Source organism: Poecilia formosa, unplaced genomic scaffold, assembly GCF_000485575.1.
Source record: "Poecilia formosa unplaced genomic scaffold, Poecilia_formosa-5.1.2 Scaffold36, whole genome shotgun sequence".
Taxonomy (NCBI): domain Eukaryota; kingdom Metazoa; phylum Chordata; class Actinopteri; order Cyprinodontiformes; family Poeciliidae; genus Poecilia; species Poecilia formosa.
Window position 1 is genome coordinate 1,738,185 of NW_006799975.1, and position 13,564 is coordinate 1,751,748.

At 39.8% G+C, this 13,564-nt stretch overlaps 2 protein-coding genes across 5 annotated transcripts in view; both read right to left on the reverse strand.

Annotated features, from left to right (window-relative positions):
- The window catches only part of ldlrad4b (low density lipoprotein receptor class A domain containing 4b), a 221,357-nt gene extending 220,850 nt beyond the window's left edge, over nt 1-507 (reverse strand). For both annotated transcript variants that reach the window (XM_007550451.2, XM_016670623.1), the window contains exon 1: nt 362-507. The gene's annotated coding sequence lies outside the window, so the exon portion shown is untranslated. The remainder of the gene's footprint in view (nt 1-361) is intronic.
- Nucleotides 508-1,615: 1,108 nt separating this feature from the next.
- Nucleotides 1,616-13,564, reverse strand: part of cep192 (centrosomal protein 192) — a 37,512-nt gene continuing 25,563 nt past the window's right edge. For 2 of the 3 annotated variants that reach the window (XM_016670625.1, XM_007550454.2), the window contains exons 39-52: nt 13,436-13,545; nt 12,709-12,871; nt 12,359-12,449; nt 11,792-11,870; nt 11,580-11,703; nt 10,745-10,850; nt 10,005-10,215; nt 9,705-9,781; nt 8,404-8,499; nt 7,988-8,107; nt 5,950-6,062; nt 5,661-5,784; nt 5,270-5,328; nt 1,616-3,019 (exon numbers count right to left, since the gene is read on the reverse strand). In XM_016670625.1, coding sequence (XP_016526111.1) covers nt 2,887-3,019; nt 5,270-5,328; nt 5,661-5,784; nt 5,950-6,062; nt 7,988-8,107; nt 8,404-8,499; nt 9,705-9,781; nt 10,005-10,215; nt 10,745-10,850; nt 11,580-11,703; nt 11,792-11,870; nt 12,359-12,449; nt 12,709-12,871; nt 13,436-13,545 — 1,606 coding nt within the window. In that variant the 3' untranslated portion in view covers nt 1,616-2,886. Of the gene's footprint in view, nt 3,020-4,313; nt 4,341-5,269; nt 5,329-5,660; nt 5,785-5,949; nt 6,063-7,987; nt 8,108-8,403; nt 8,500-9,704; nt 9,782-10,004; nt 10,216-10,744; nt 10,851-11,579; nt 11,704-11,791; nt 11,871-12,358; nt 12,450-12,708; nt 12,872-13,435; nt 13,546-13,564 lie in introns of all 3 variants that reach the window. The other variant, XM_016670624.1, reaches the window with a different exon arrangement.

The window sequence follows — 13,564 nt, forward strand, 5'->3', positions numbered from 1 at the left end:
AAGGGAGAGAGAGTTACCCGGGAGAAACATACATAGCGGACAAGGGCTGTGGTTCCTTGTGGAGAGAGGGAGGGAGGAAGGGAAGGATGGATGTGCCTTCTTCTTGTCTGCTAATTTAGCCTAGTTAGCTTAGCTCTTCAGTCTGGCGCAGCGCAGGCAGTGGCTCCCAGTCTGCACGACAACTTCCAGCGTCTGGCCCAAAGTGCAGAGCAGAGCCAACCCCGGACAGCTCAACAATCATTTAACAGGACCAGTCAGCTTGGTCAGAACATTCCCTCATCCGCCTACGACAGCAGTTTGTCTTTTAATATAAATACATAAAATACAGAAATTACTTTCAAAAATCTCGCCGGCTTCTTACCTGCTCGTGCCGCCACTCACGTGCAAAGCCGCCGTGACCGGTTGGTTGGTTGAGTGTGTGATGCTGTGGATGTTAGACGTCAGGTCCAACTGCACTACAGTGGTGTCACGGCTGGGAGGCAAAATAAAGCTCAGCTGTCCTACTGTACAGCACACGTTGCAGACAGCCGGGGCCTAAAATAACGCTTTGGCGACACCTGCTGGTTACTTTAACAAATAGCGGTACAACAAAAACAATGACCTCGTTGAGAAGCTGCAGTGTCCCAGCAACGACGGGCAAGGGGAAATTTCAGAAAAGTACGGATTGAGTGATGAGTTTTCAGTTTACTTTAAGCTAAAGATTCGCTCGAGAATTAAACTGGTTTCTTGATTTTTTTTGTCAAGTTCAAATGAGCCAATTTAAACTTTTTACAAGTTAAATATTTTCAAGTGGAAAACTACTCCACTGACCTGGGAATGCTAACCTGCAACTAATATCCAGTTCTCAATGGATCAGATTGATAGGATTTAATAAATAAAAGTTACTTGTAAGAAATTCATACCCTCTTGAATATAGTAATTCAATTTTTCCTAATTCCAACATAGGTTACATTCATGTTCTCCTTCAAGATTTAAAATAGTACCTCATGAGAAACTAAAGTTAATTTAATGAATTTGCCAGTTTATTCACAAAATATACACAGGTTCACATGCATTTACAGAGTTTGAATACTGCTGAAGCAACATTGACAGTTACAGCTTCAAGTCATCTTGGGTACATCTCTACAAATGTGAGATCTTTTTTTGGGTATTTTCCATCATTCTTCTCTGCAGATCCTCAAGTTAGCTCAGATGGAATGGACAATATAACTTCAGTCATTTTTAAGTCTTTACAGGGCTCAATTGTATTTAAACACTCAAAGACGACTTTTTCTTTGAATCACTCTCCTAGTCCGAGGTTCAGACTGATCTGGAGCAAGTTTTCTTGAATAATCTCTTTTTGGCTTTAGTTGAAACAATTACTTTCCGCACTGTGTCAAAGTTGTTTCCGTTACTTTTCAGGAATAATTGTTGAAACAGCAACACATGTATTAACCAGGGGTGCTGTGGTGGCACAGCAGTTAAGCACAACCCACCTACAGAGGCCTTAGTGCTCGACAAGGCGTCGCAGGTTCGATTCCTGGCGTGATGACCTTTGCTGCATGTCTTCCCCTTCTCTCATTACCCACTTTCCTGTCAATTCGCTATCAAATAAAGGTCACTAGAGCAAATAAAACCTTTAAAATAAAACAATCTGAACTTTATTTTAAAAATGTCTACATACATACATATTACATAAAATTGGTGCAAATTGTCACCAAGATTTCAGAACGTTGCTTAGATACCACTAGACACGACAGTGCCCTTGTTATAAAACTTTCAATACGCGCAGGTAAACAATGCCAGACATTAGTGTTCTGCTGCCAAAGTGTGTGTCATCTAACAAGTTAACAACACATGCTTGATGGAGTTTGCACACCTTTCCCCATGCCTATCCCGCTCCAGAGCTCATTACGGAAATGGATCCAATGCTTCTCTCCCCCCACCCCCAAGCAATTTTGGCGACTTGCCTTGGAGCCAAAAAAGGAAACTGGGATCAAATTCTCTGTGCCTGGAACGGTGATTAATCACATTTTGCCATGGCAACCATACAAGGCAGACCTGGCAAGTTGCTGAACAAAACCCCCCTAAGGAAACTGATTTAGCTTGTAATCAAAACCATTAACCATCCTAATGTTGTGAGCTGCCTTCATTGAGACTACATTAGAAGCATCTGGACAGTTTTGGAATCTTAGAGGTTGCAGGGGTGTCAGCACATGGTCCAGATAAGCCCCAGTTCAGGTGGGCTTTTTAAGTGGATGAAGACTCATCTCCATAGAAACGACAAGTACAAAACCTGAAATGTATAAAGACCTAGAGCAGATGTTTAAAAGTAAAGCACTTCAAAATAAGATACAGCATCTCCAAAACTAGCATTACCACAATGGCAGAAATGACTTCCGTTTATGTTTCAGATTTTGGGCAAAAAAGGTCAATAATTCTACTTTTACAAAAGCAGAATTGCTCCAGCCATCTTCTCAAACAGCAGACAGAGGCCTTCCTGTGTGATCAAGTGCAAGTAATGCCAAATGGATCTCAACTGGTACTGCGACTGTGACGGAGGCTGTGGAAACAACAATGCCGCCTTGTGATGGAACTGAAGGAGAGAAGGCAAACACTCAGCCTAGAGTCAAGTGACAAAACTGATCCTCCGTTTCAAAACGCCACAGTGGTGCAGAATTGTAAGCTGGATACATTCAATCATTCTGCATCAGACCATCTTTTCATGGGTGAGCTGAGGACAGCTGAGCCCTCTTCAGAGATACAAAGGGCCCTGTTGGTGTCTCCACTCAATAACAGTCTACAGCTAGAGAAACAATTCTACAAAAAGGAATCCATTCCATGCTATGCTTTTAATTCATATGTAAGAGCTGGTGTTTTGGTCTTGTGTTGCTCTTGACCAAGAACTCAAAGAAATGCTTCACCACTCAACTGGACAACCAGATTTCCACTCGATTCTGATTGGATGAGCAGCAAGCCGGTGTGTTTGCCGGCTGTAGTGGGCTTGAATTGGACTGGTAGCTTCACGTAATGCTGTGATCTAATGGAAGAAGGAGAACAGGAAGAAGGAGGCATTAGACAAATTTTTGTCAAATGAAGAAAATGCACTCAAAAGCACATGATATTTGAACTATAAAAATAAAATATTTACTTTAATTCTTATGCATATCAGGTGGAAATGGATGAAAATAGTTTCAATATGAATGTGGGAACAGTGCCTTGCAAAAGCATGTATAAACCTTGAACTTTTCACATCTAGTCACATTACACCCCAAAACCTAGAGTTTGTGGTTGCTTTACATAAAGTAGCACATAACAGCAACTTATGTTAAATAGAAGTTATCAGCTGTACTTATGTCAAAAATCAAATTATACAAATAAACTCCATTTATGAAGTTCATCTGTACGCTAGTGTTTGCTCTCTTAAGGCACAATGAAAGAAAAATCAGTACAAAATTACTCAATTTATCCCAAAAGGCAAGTAAATGTTTAATTGTCTTTTAATGCTTGTGATGGTAATCAGCTGCTCTCAGTTGAAAAAACATAATGCTTTGTTGCCAGGGTTGTGCATCATAGCAACTGCCCAAAAGTGAAAAAAAAAAATCCTTGCAGCTGGACAGCATCTAAAACCTCAGGGAGTAACTGTCCAAACATGTAATGTCTCAAAACAAAATTAACTCTACAAATTTTCTTTGTTGAAAAATTTGAAAACCATGAATTCTTTGCCTTCCACTTCATGTGCCATTTTGTGTTTGCAAGAAAATCCCAATAAAACCCACCAACTTTTGTAGATGTAAAGCGACAAAGGCTGAAAAGTTCAGGCGATATACATACTTCTGTAAAATGCTACATAGAAATAGCCGATTTCTGCAGGATGTTTCCAACCTTTGTTAGATCTAACAATTTCAGAACCAATATTTAGTTTGAAAGGAAATCTGATATGCAGAAACATGAACTGAAACTTGCGAGGTTTTTCATGACCTGCAGAGATCCTGATGAGAGCCACAGCAAACTGCAAAGCAGACGTCACAAAAAGCAGCTGGGGGACGTCCAGGTCATACAACAATATGGTGTTTGCACATAATGGAGGAATGTATGACAATGCTTTATTTTTGGTAAATGAACAAACCAATCCCAGGAGGTTTGCTCTTCATGCTCTACAGATCTTAACGCACTTAAAAACTAACTAATGAAGGACTGTTCTCAGAGTAGGCATGCTTTCTTTTTTAATCACAACACAGTTGGTACCTTTGAGTGGGGAAACCTGCCCCGCCCCTCTGGTTAGGTAAAACTAAAATCTTTAAGGCCTCAAGTTTATTCCACAGCAACATTACCTTCCAGATCCCAGCATTTCAGAGGACCTCCATGAGTGCATTCACAATCAGAAAACCGTTACAAAGTTTGTATCACAACACGTTATAGCTAAGCATCACCAGCTACGTCCTTGAATTAAGTCAAGTATGAAAATACAATTAGCCACATAGAGAGAAAAAAAGTGGAAAGAAATCAGATAATTAAGAGTTGACTGAACTCTCTGTTCCTAATTAAAGGCTACATTCACATGGCAGGTCTCGACTTTCGATTCCAATTTTTGTGCGTGGTCGTTCATACTGCTAATTAAATGCGACCAGACTTCTGTGTGAACGGTTTATGATGCCCGAAGCGACCCTCATGTACAGAAGAGTAGATGTCAACACAGAGCACTGTTTACAGAATAATGGATGCCGTCGTCTATGGATTTTAAAGTTATTCTGCAATGGGAGGTAATATTGTAAAATAATGCAATGGAGGAAGATAAATTAGTGGTTTTTGTGGAGCATTAATTGCAAATTCTGTAGACATTTGTTTGGATGCGTAGTCAGAGCCAAGCTGGGCTTGTGATGTGCTTCACCAACAGACTTTCAGAATTTTGTAATCAGGATTTTCAGCCATTGTTTTTGTTCGGTCCCTCTTCTTCTGGTGCAGAATTATGATGCATGTCTCACATCAATGATGTAAAAGTCAGATAAGTGTGACATGACTGTTCAGTCTGCACATACTTTGAAAACCATCAGGACTAATCATACTTAGTCCTAATGGACTAACATATCTGCATATGTAACTGGCACAAAACTGATTTTTGGGGGAGTGAAGAGATCAAAATTGGGTCGTTCAGACTGCCACCAAAAAGTCAGACATGGGTCGCACATAGGCAAAAAAATAAAATAATGTGGTTGCATTCGGCTGCTGTGCGAACGTACCAAAAGCTAAAAATCTAGCGGCAGAGCAGAGATGTGGCCAAGCGACTCACCTTAGAGAATACTCAAAATGCTTCATGTGGAAGGGCTCCTTAGGTTTTATAAATCTCAGCTGCAAGTTAATTAGAAAAGCCACACGTCAAATCCATGCAGAGCACAGACAAAAATGCATAAACCAATACATGAATACATTGAGTTAGTCATGCAAGTTCCTTGTCAATTCACTGTGAAAAATTAAAAAAAAAGACAGTAAACTGGGATCCTTGTCAGCATACACCTACAGTCTGAGCCTGATTTGAAAAAGTCTTGCCTAAAGCAAAAACCATGACTTGTTTTAAATGAACACATTCCGTCTTAGCTTCTCCTTGGCTAGCCTAAGTTAGCTGTTGCCAGGAGAACTTTGAACTTTCCACAGTGGTTTTGAAAGAATCTGCAGGGGCTCACCTCATGCCTGTCGGAGGAGTTGTTCCGGATGTTAACCTTCAGCGTGCTGGACTCCCCCAGCCGAGTGTGTGGGAAGGTATACAGATCCTGAGGGGAATAAACACCCCGCCGCACCCCCTCCTGGCTGAAATTAACAAAAACAGTAAAAGTTGCACTTAAATTACATTTGAAATATTCAAGTTATTCTGTGAAAATACAATTTTATGTTTAATCTACAACTCCAGTCATTTAGTTGCCAGAATTTCACTTTAACGCCGCCATCTTGGCTAGGGAAAGTAGCAGAACTCACCCAGCTTTGCTTGCTGACGAATCAGCTCTCTTGTTGCTCTTCACTGTGGCTTCGGTCCTCACCAGGGAGCAATTTCCTTCCTGGGGTAACACCATCGGCCCAGATTTTACACCCTTCAAAACAGACATGACTTACTTCAGAATTGCTGCTTGAATATTTAAAAGAACTGAAAAATTTGCTAAAGGTGAATAAAGCATGGTCAGTATTGCTGTGTAAATGCACAACATATTTACACCACAGATCTTTCATACACAAGAGCCAAAATATTTGTTTAAATTTGACTGGTTTTCTAGTCACGACTGATGAGAAACATCCCGCAGCATGACGCCATACTTCAGTAGAAAATGGTTCTTTCAAAGCATCATGATTTGTCAGGTTGTGCCAGACAGAAGTGTTGTCCAGAATGACCCAAAAGTTAATTTTTTTGCTTCATCTGACCCCAGTCTCATTTTTTATATGCTGGTGAGTCTCCAATTTTTAATTGGGGAAAAAATATATATATTTTTTTTTTCCTGTGGCGTTTTCCTGGCTTACTGTCCATATAGTCTGGCTCTGGACGATGCAAGCTTTTGCTTTTATTGTTGCAGAGGAGCTGCCCAGAACAATCACGACCAACTTTGGCTTCCTGGTTGCTTTCCTCAATGCCCCCTTTCCCTGGTTGCTGGGTTTGGAAGATGACTCTCCCTCTCTCTCTCTGATGGCAGAATCTTTGGATTTTCTGATGGATTTGTTTTGTTTAAAGCCTTCATAACTTTGTCTCGGACCTGTGTGGATTTGTTTGCAGCCAAGAAAAGTTGCATTCTAGAGGCTACCAAAGCAGATGTACATTCCAAGATCTGAAAACTGCATAACTTTAGCCCAACTTATCAGCAGGCTAAAGGAAACATTAGTGAATAATTACTACTAGGGACACAACTAATGATTGCTTTAGTAATTGATTATTCTGACTACTTTGCAGAATTTTTTTTCATTTACCAATTTAAGCCTTGTATCTAAAAAAAAAAATACATTAAAATATGCAAAACAAATAACTAAGCTCCCTTTACATGAAAAAACATGTTATTCCCTGAAATGCAACAGCAACATTCCTTTAGTGCAGTGTTTCCCAACCCTGGTCCTCAAGGCACACCACCCTGCATATTTTAGAAATTTCCCTGTTTAATGCACCTTATTCAGCTGATTGCAGTTCAGCAAACACCTCCTAATTGAAATCACCTGTGCTGAAGCAAGGAAACACCTAAAACATGCAGGGCAGTGTGCCTTGAGGACCAGGATTGGGAAACACTGCTTTAGTGAACGATTGATCTGTACCAGACGATGCATCTGGTAATAAAATACTTCTAACATGTGAAAAGCTCAGCCGTTTCTAATCTCTTGGTCGTTTTTGGTATCAACCAACTAGAAATTTCATCGCAAAAGTGCTAAACAGGACATTTACTTTTTACAGAATTTGAACAGGGTGAAGTTAAATCATGGCATTTGAGTCTTCAGTAAAACATACATTTCTTTTTATTTTAAAGGCAAATGCATTTTTTCCCCTATACAGTTAATTACTGCTCTGTTCTTTCAGCAAATGGCCTTTTTTAGTCTGTATGCTCCAGTTAATTACACAAGTTAATTTAATCGATTTCAATTATCAATTCCTCACAATATTTCAACCCTGATTACTACACTACTTTTCAGATCGTTTTTAAAGGATTTAAAAGGTAAATCTGATTACATTATAACTAAACCTAATTTGGGTAACAATACTGATTTAAAAACCATCTTCAGCTCATCATTTGACGTTTGACTGCTCCGCCCTTCACGTGTGCTTCTGGTCATTCAGGCTAGTTTCAGCTCAATTCCAGACAGAACAGTTCCTCAACATAAAGCAAAACAAAGAAGAAGAAGAAAAAAAAAAGCTGCAAGCAACACCAACTGCTTATGGTGTGACTGAAGGATTGATCAGATAAGAGTGCGAGGCAAAACAAATGCCAGTAATCAAGTGTTATTGCATTTATTCTGGTTGCAGCCAAAACAAAAAATTCGTCCTCACAGTGCCAGAGAGCTGAAAGCGGATTCTGGATTTCTGCTGGGGCTCAGACACGGGGTGGCACTCCATGTCCCAGAACTGGACATAAGTCCCTCTGTCTCTTGGGAGGAAGGTAACAGGCACCTGGAAGCAGAAAAACATTGGAGGAATCTGTGACATCAGCCACATAAAGGAACTCAAAACTGAAAGACTTGCATTTTCTTGTAAAAGGAGAGATCTAAAAGACTCACAATCTAACTGTTTTCTAGGTGTTAGGATTGACCATCTGATATTTATTGATTTGATATGCTACTTGGTGCAGAATTCTAGTTTTCCATCTGTGCTCTTCATTAACTGCAAGAATTGCTAGACATTTTTTTTAGTAAACCCATTAAACTGAAATGACCTTCTGAAAATGGAACAGTGTGGCGAGTGTCTACCTGCATCTTCTCATGAGCCCCCAGGGTTCCTGAGACCCTGGAACATCTGAAGGCGGTGTATGTGGCCCGGTAAACATCTTCACTGTCATCAACTCCCTTCAGAGCAAACGGAAAGAAAAGTATTTCCAATTAATATGAACTATAACGGAACAAAACAGGTCAAATATAACTTACAATGCACCAATTAGAGCACGTATGACAAGGACAAAGTTTATTTTACGTTTTCAATTAAAGAAAATGGAAGCCCGTCATGATATTTTACTGGATGCAAGAGTTATCGCAAGAAGTTATTGCGATAATGAAAATTGTCTCAAAACAACAATATTAAAGTGATATAATAACGGCATAATGCAAGTTCCCTTTTCAGAGATCAAACATTGATTTTGTGAAGACGACTTGACAGTGGAACTGGAAGATACTTTAAATATACAAAAAAAAAATAATAAAGGCAACCAATAGCAAACAAAACTGGATAAAAACCAAATGCAACTGAATCCAGAAACGTAATGGAATATGACACATCTGCAGACAAAATTGCTGTTCACAAAATATGCAAATTGAAATTGAGCTTTTAATTTATCATGCGATTAATTGATTTATTGCTTATTGTGACAGGCTTAGACCAGATTGCTACTCAGTACCTTCTTTCATATAAAATGCTGGCTCTAGACCTGGGGCAGCTGGAAGAGCTCAGGCTTTCACACCCACTACTGTCAGAATGTGACCTCAACTTTATCTTCTAAATGCAAAAGTAGATTTTAGGTTTTCAAACAGGACAAACATCTGCGTTTCAACAAATCTATAGATATTTACAGCTTCGGAAAAGGTCCGATAGTGGTGGGCATTTATTGTATAATTTATCTTTTTTTTTATTATATGAACTCTGGCTCATCATTGCCATGATAAAAATCCAACTAATGGTGTTTAAAAATCCCCAAAATTGTTATTTTTACTATTTTTCCACCGTTTTTGAAAATCAATATTTTCAATAAATTTGAAAATATGATTAAATGCAGTTACTGTGTGCAGTTTAGTGATGATCTTTATGTGACTGATGCGTTTAATAGCAGTATTTGTGTTTGAGGTGCTGTGATTGCTGCCATGCAGTCCCAACCAAACAGTTAAACACAAAGAAATTCTTACTGTCACTTTTATTGTGATAAAAATAATCCACCCCATCCAGTTCCGTCCCGACCTTAATCATTTTGGGATCAGACTAAATGAAGGCTGGTTGGCCTTTTAGCTGCCATGATAAAGTCATTCAAAAGAAACACAGCTGGAAGTCAAATTCTGAAGAGTACCTTAACATATGGAGGAGCGAATGAAGACAGGTACCACCTGACTTCCACTTCACCGTTCTGCACCTCCAGCTGGGCCTCTGAAGTACAATAACAAAAACCAAAGTCTTAGTCTCCAGCAGAAACAAACACATATTAAACAGTCTGCATGGTAAGAGTCAAACGTTTGGATTGTTGTAAGATTTTTTTTTTTTTAATTATGCCTTCTGTAATTCCACTGTACTTTATGCAACAAGACTTTCCAGAAAATGTCCAGTTTTTTTTTTTAGTTAAACTCCTCAAGTCAAAGTAGTGAGGAATGACCTGAAGTTTCCCCCGACGGTGTGGGAGGGAAGGTGATGGTCTTGTTTTTTATTTCCACCAGGCTGGGAGCTGATGTTGGCGGCTTGTTGCCAAGTCGGGGAACAGGCAGCACAGGAGTAGCAGCCTGAGCAGGCAGGGCTGACAGAGACGCATCTGCTGGAGCTGCAGACACATCCAGAGCCAGGTCCCTGCGAATCTGGACCTTAATGAACTACAAAACATTCAAAGTGTTAGGGACAAACTGTGCCTGTAAGCTGGAAGTAACCAGCTTACAGGAAGTGGTTACTTCCTGTAAGCTGGAAGTAACCAGCTTACAGGTTACTTCCAGTAAGCTAGAAGCTTACTGGAAGTAACCACTTCCAGCTTACAGGAAGTGGTTACTTCCAGTAAGCTTACTTCTATACCATAACAGAACACATTATGTTTCCTTTAAGCTGGAAGTGGTTAGCTGGAAGTAACCACTTCCAGCTTAAAGGAAACATAATGTGTTTTGTTATGGTATAGAGTTTGTACACACAGGAGCTTCAACACTAAATTAATATATTAGAAACAGTTGGTGGGTTTTGTTAGCTAATTATTGAGGACCATTTCATCCACTCAGTTTATTACATTCATGTTCAGTCTGGTTAATACTGCCACCTTCTGACGGTTCTATGACAACCATCAACTCCAAAAACAAAGAGGATCCGTTTGACATTTCTCATATTTGAATGGATTGTTTGATAGCCAGAGTGCCTTACCTTCTGCTGTCCATCACACTGGACATAAATCTGTCCACTCCATGGCAGCAGGGCAGATTTATTGGCTAGTGAGGGGTTGGGGCTGATCAAAATCTGCAGCTGACTTCTGAGTTTTGGAAAAAAATAAAAATAAAAGTGAAAAATAAATGGGAAAAGAAAAGTGTAAATCAAGACACCTCTATACTTTTCCCTTGCTTACAACAAATCTATTCATGGTCTAAAACCCACTTATCCTTGATGTGTTGCAGGGGGCCTGGAGCCTATTCCCACAAAAAAAAAATGCATATACTCAAAGGGCAATTTAGAATAACCAATTAAACTAAAAGTAACATAGGAGGAAGCTGGAGTACCCAGACAGAACCCACACATGCAAAGAGAGAACATGCTCAGTCCATGCCAGAGGCAACCCCAGAATGGAATTTGAGCCCTGGACCTTCTTGTTGCTAGGCAACAGTGCTACCAACTGTACGACCTTAAACGTGTCAAAATGAAGAGTTCTTATTAGACAACCATTTTAAAGTGACAGTAGCAATAATTGTTTTACAGCGAAGCATGTCATTTTACATAATTTTAATAGCAGTGGGAATAATGTTTTCCGATTTAGATAAAAGCTAAATCATATGAATTTGGCTATAAAGTTGTAAACAAAATAAGGAAAGTCGTTACATGAGCCCATGTCCAGCCAGATCATGAGTTCACCATGTTTATCTAGTGAAACTTCAATTAAGGTTAGGATAGTGAAAGGCCTTTACCTGACCGGCCTTACAAAATGCAGGAGCCAAACATTTAACAGGCATGATAAACCATACACAGGTACCAAGACTCAAAGACTTACTGAGGCTCAATGACTCCGTGCTGTGGTGTGATGGTGAGACAATGAGCTGGCCACGAAAGGTCAAAGTTCAGCTCTCCAGAAGTGTTGTTCTGGATCTGAACTTGGCTGGTACTAGACGGACCATCTAGAAATATTGTGAATGAGTAGTCAACTGTTGCTTCCTCCAACTAAACTCAAAACAAAATGAAGACATCCAGAATTCAGAGACTCACTGATGGTGGGAGCTGTGAGGACGAGCTGCTGTGGGTGGATGATCCACGACTCGGACTGTGTGTGCTGCGAGTCTGGAGCCTGACGAGACAGCAATATGGCAAAAAACAAACAATGATATTTTAATACAGTTAAATCCCAATATTACCATTTCATCCATATAATGTATTTCTATTATAAAAAGAAGATTTAAGTCCAAGAACATTTGTTTAAAATTAGTCTGTGTACAACTAAAAGCCAAATACATTGAAGTAGATCATGTCTGATAGCTGAGTTTATTTTTGACTATCCTAAAACCCTTTCATAAAATTGTGGTAATGAAACATCTTTTATGGCAGTTTCAATTTAATTCAACTGGTAATTTTACTTAACAATTAAGACTACTCTACATATTTAGTTTAGGAAGCTGAAGAAACAGGAGGAAAACGGGACTGATGATTCTGAGCAACAGCATAGAAAAACTGACAGAATGCTCTTTAGACAACACTGTTTTTTCTTTGGCAAATCAACACATGTAGTTCAAAAGCAAAGAGTTTGTGTTGTTCAGGTGATAGTACAACTTCAGGCACCTTAGAAGAGGATCCTGTGACTTTCAGTGATGGACCCTGAGGACCTTTCACTGGAAGCACATCCAGGGACACACTGCCAAGAGGAAAACCACTGTGAAAAAAAAAGTTTTGTTATGCGTTTTGTTAAAACATTCACATGGTTTGTCACTGCTAGAAATATAGCTGGTTGGGAATGAGATGGAAAATGACCCTGACATGTTTACATGATGTATTATATATGCATTGTTCCCTTTACGAAAAATAGAATAAAAATAAAATTAAAAAGAGAAGAATCACAATTGATAAGATGCAACAGTCTGCTGTGCATCACCAGCAGGTTGCTGATATTGTTATTTCTACTGATACGATACCCGTCTGCCTGGGAGCAGTGGCCGTCAAAGGGCAGCTGAGGTTTGTCGTGTTCGTTTTCCTCACTGTCTGCACTCTTTATTCTCCCCAGCAACGATACCAACACTTTACTTGTGTTGCTGTAGAAGATGTGGGCCTCGTTAGGCCGCAGGGGCAGGTCGTAGGCTGTGAACAAGTCAAAGGATGGGTGAAACATCTCCAGATGAAAAAAGAAAAGTCCAACTCATCCACATCCCGATCAGAAATAACCAATCAGAGCCAGGAGAAGGGCAGTTATCGATGTCGGGCAACCTCGTTTACATGCTGCTAAATGTGGTAATGGTGGAGAAGCAACTTACAGATTCAGGAAAACCATTTATCCACCACCACTGGTGGCCATGCAAACTAACATTAGCATTCATAGTATGCTCTGTAGTGGTGAATCAGCAGTAGCATAGCAAAAAGCAAGTGGTAGGGTTGAGCACAAGAGTGATCGACAGACCTCATGGCTCCGATTGGTTGTTTCTGACTGAGCAGTGTATTTCTGTAGCAAGCACTGGGAAAAGGCAGATTGTCTTATACGGTTAAGACTTAATTGTAATCTTAAGATTAACAGGTGTTTTGCATAAGTTACATACTTCAGCTGAATGTGGAAATTACAATAAAGTGCCCTCTATTGTTGGATGATTTAAAAAATATACATCATAATGAGGAAATACAGCAAACAGTGGGGTAAAAAATGCAAATTACCTTCGTTAACACTCTCTTCCCCCAGGAACGTTTCGGTGAAGTCTATGTTCTTGAGCAGACTGTTCTCAGACAGAGCTTTCCTCCCAGCCTCTGGTTTGCACTCCAGCAACCTGTCTCACAACACACCAG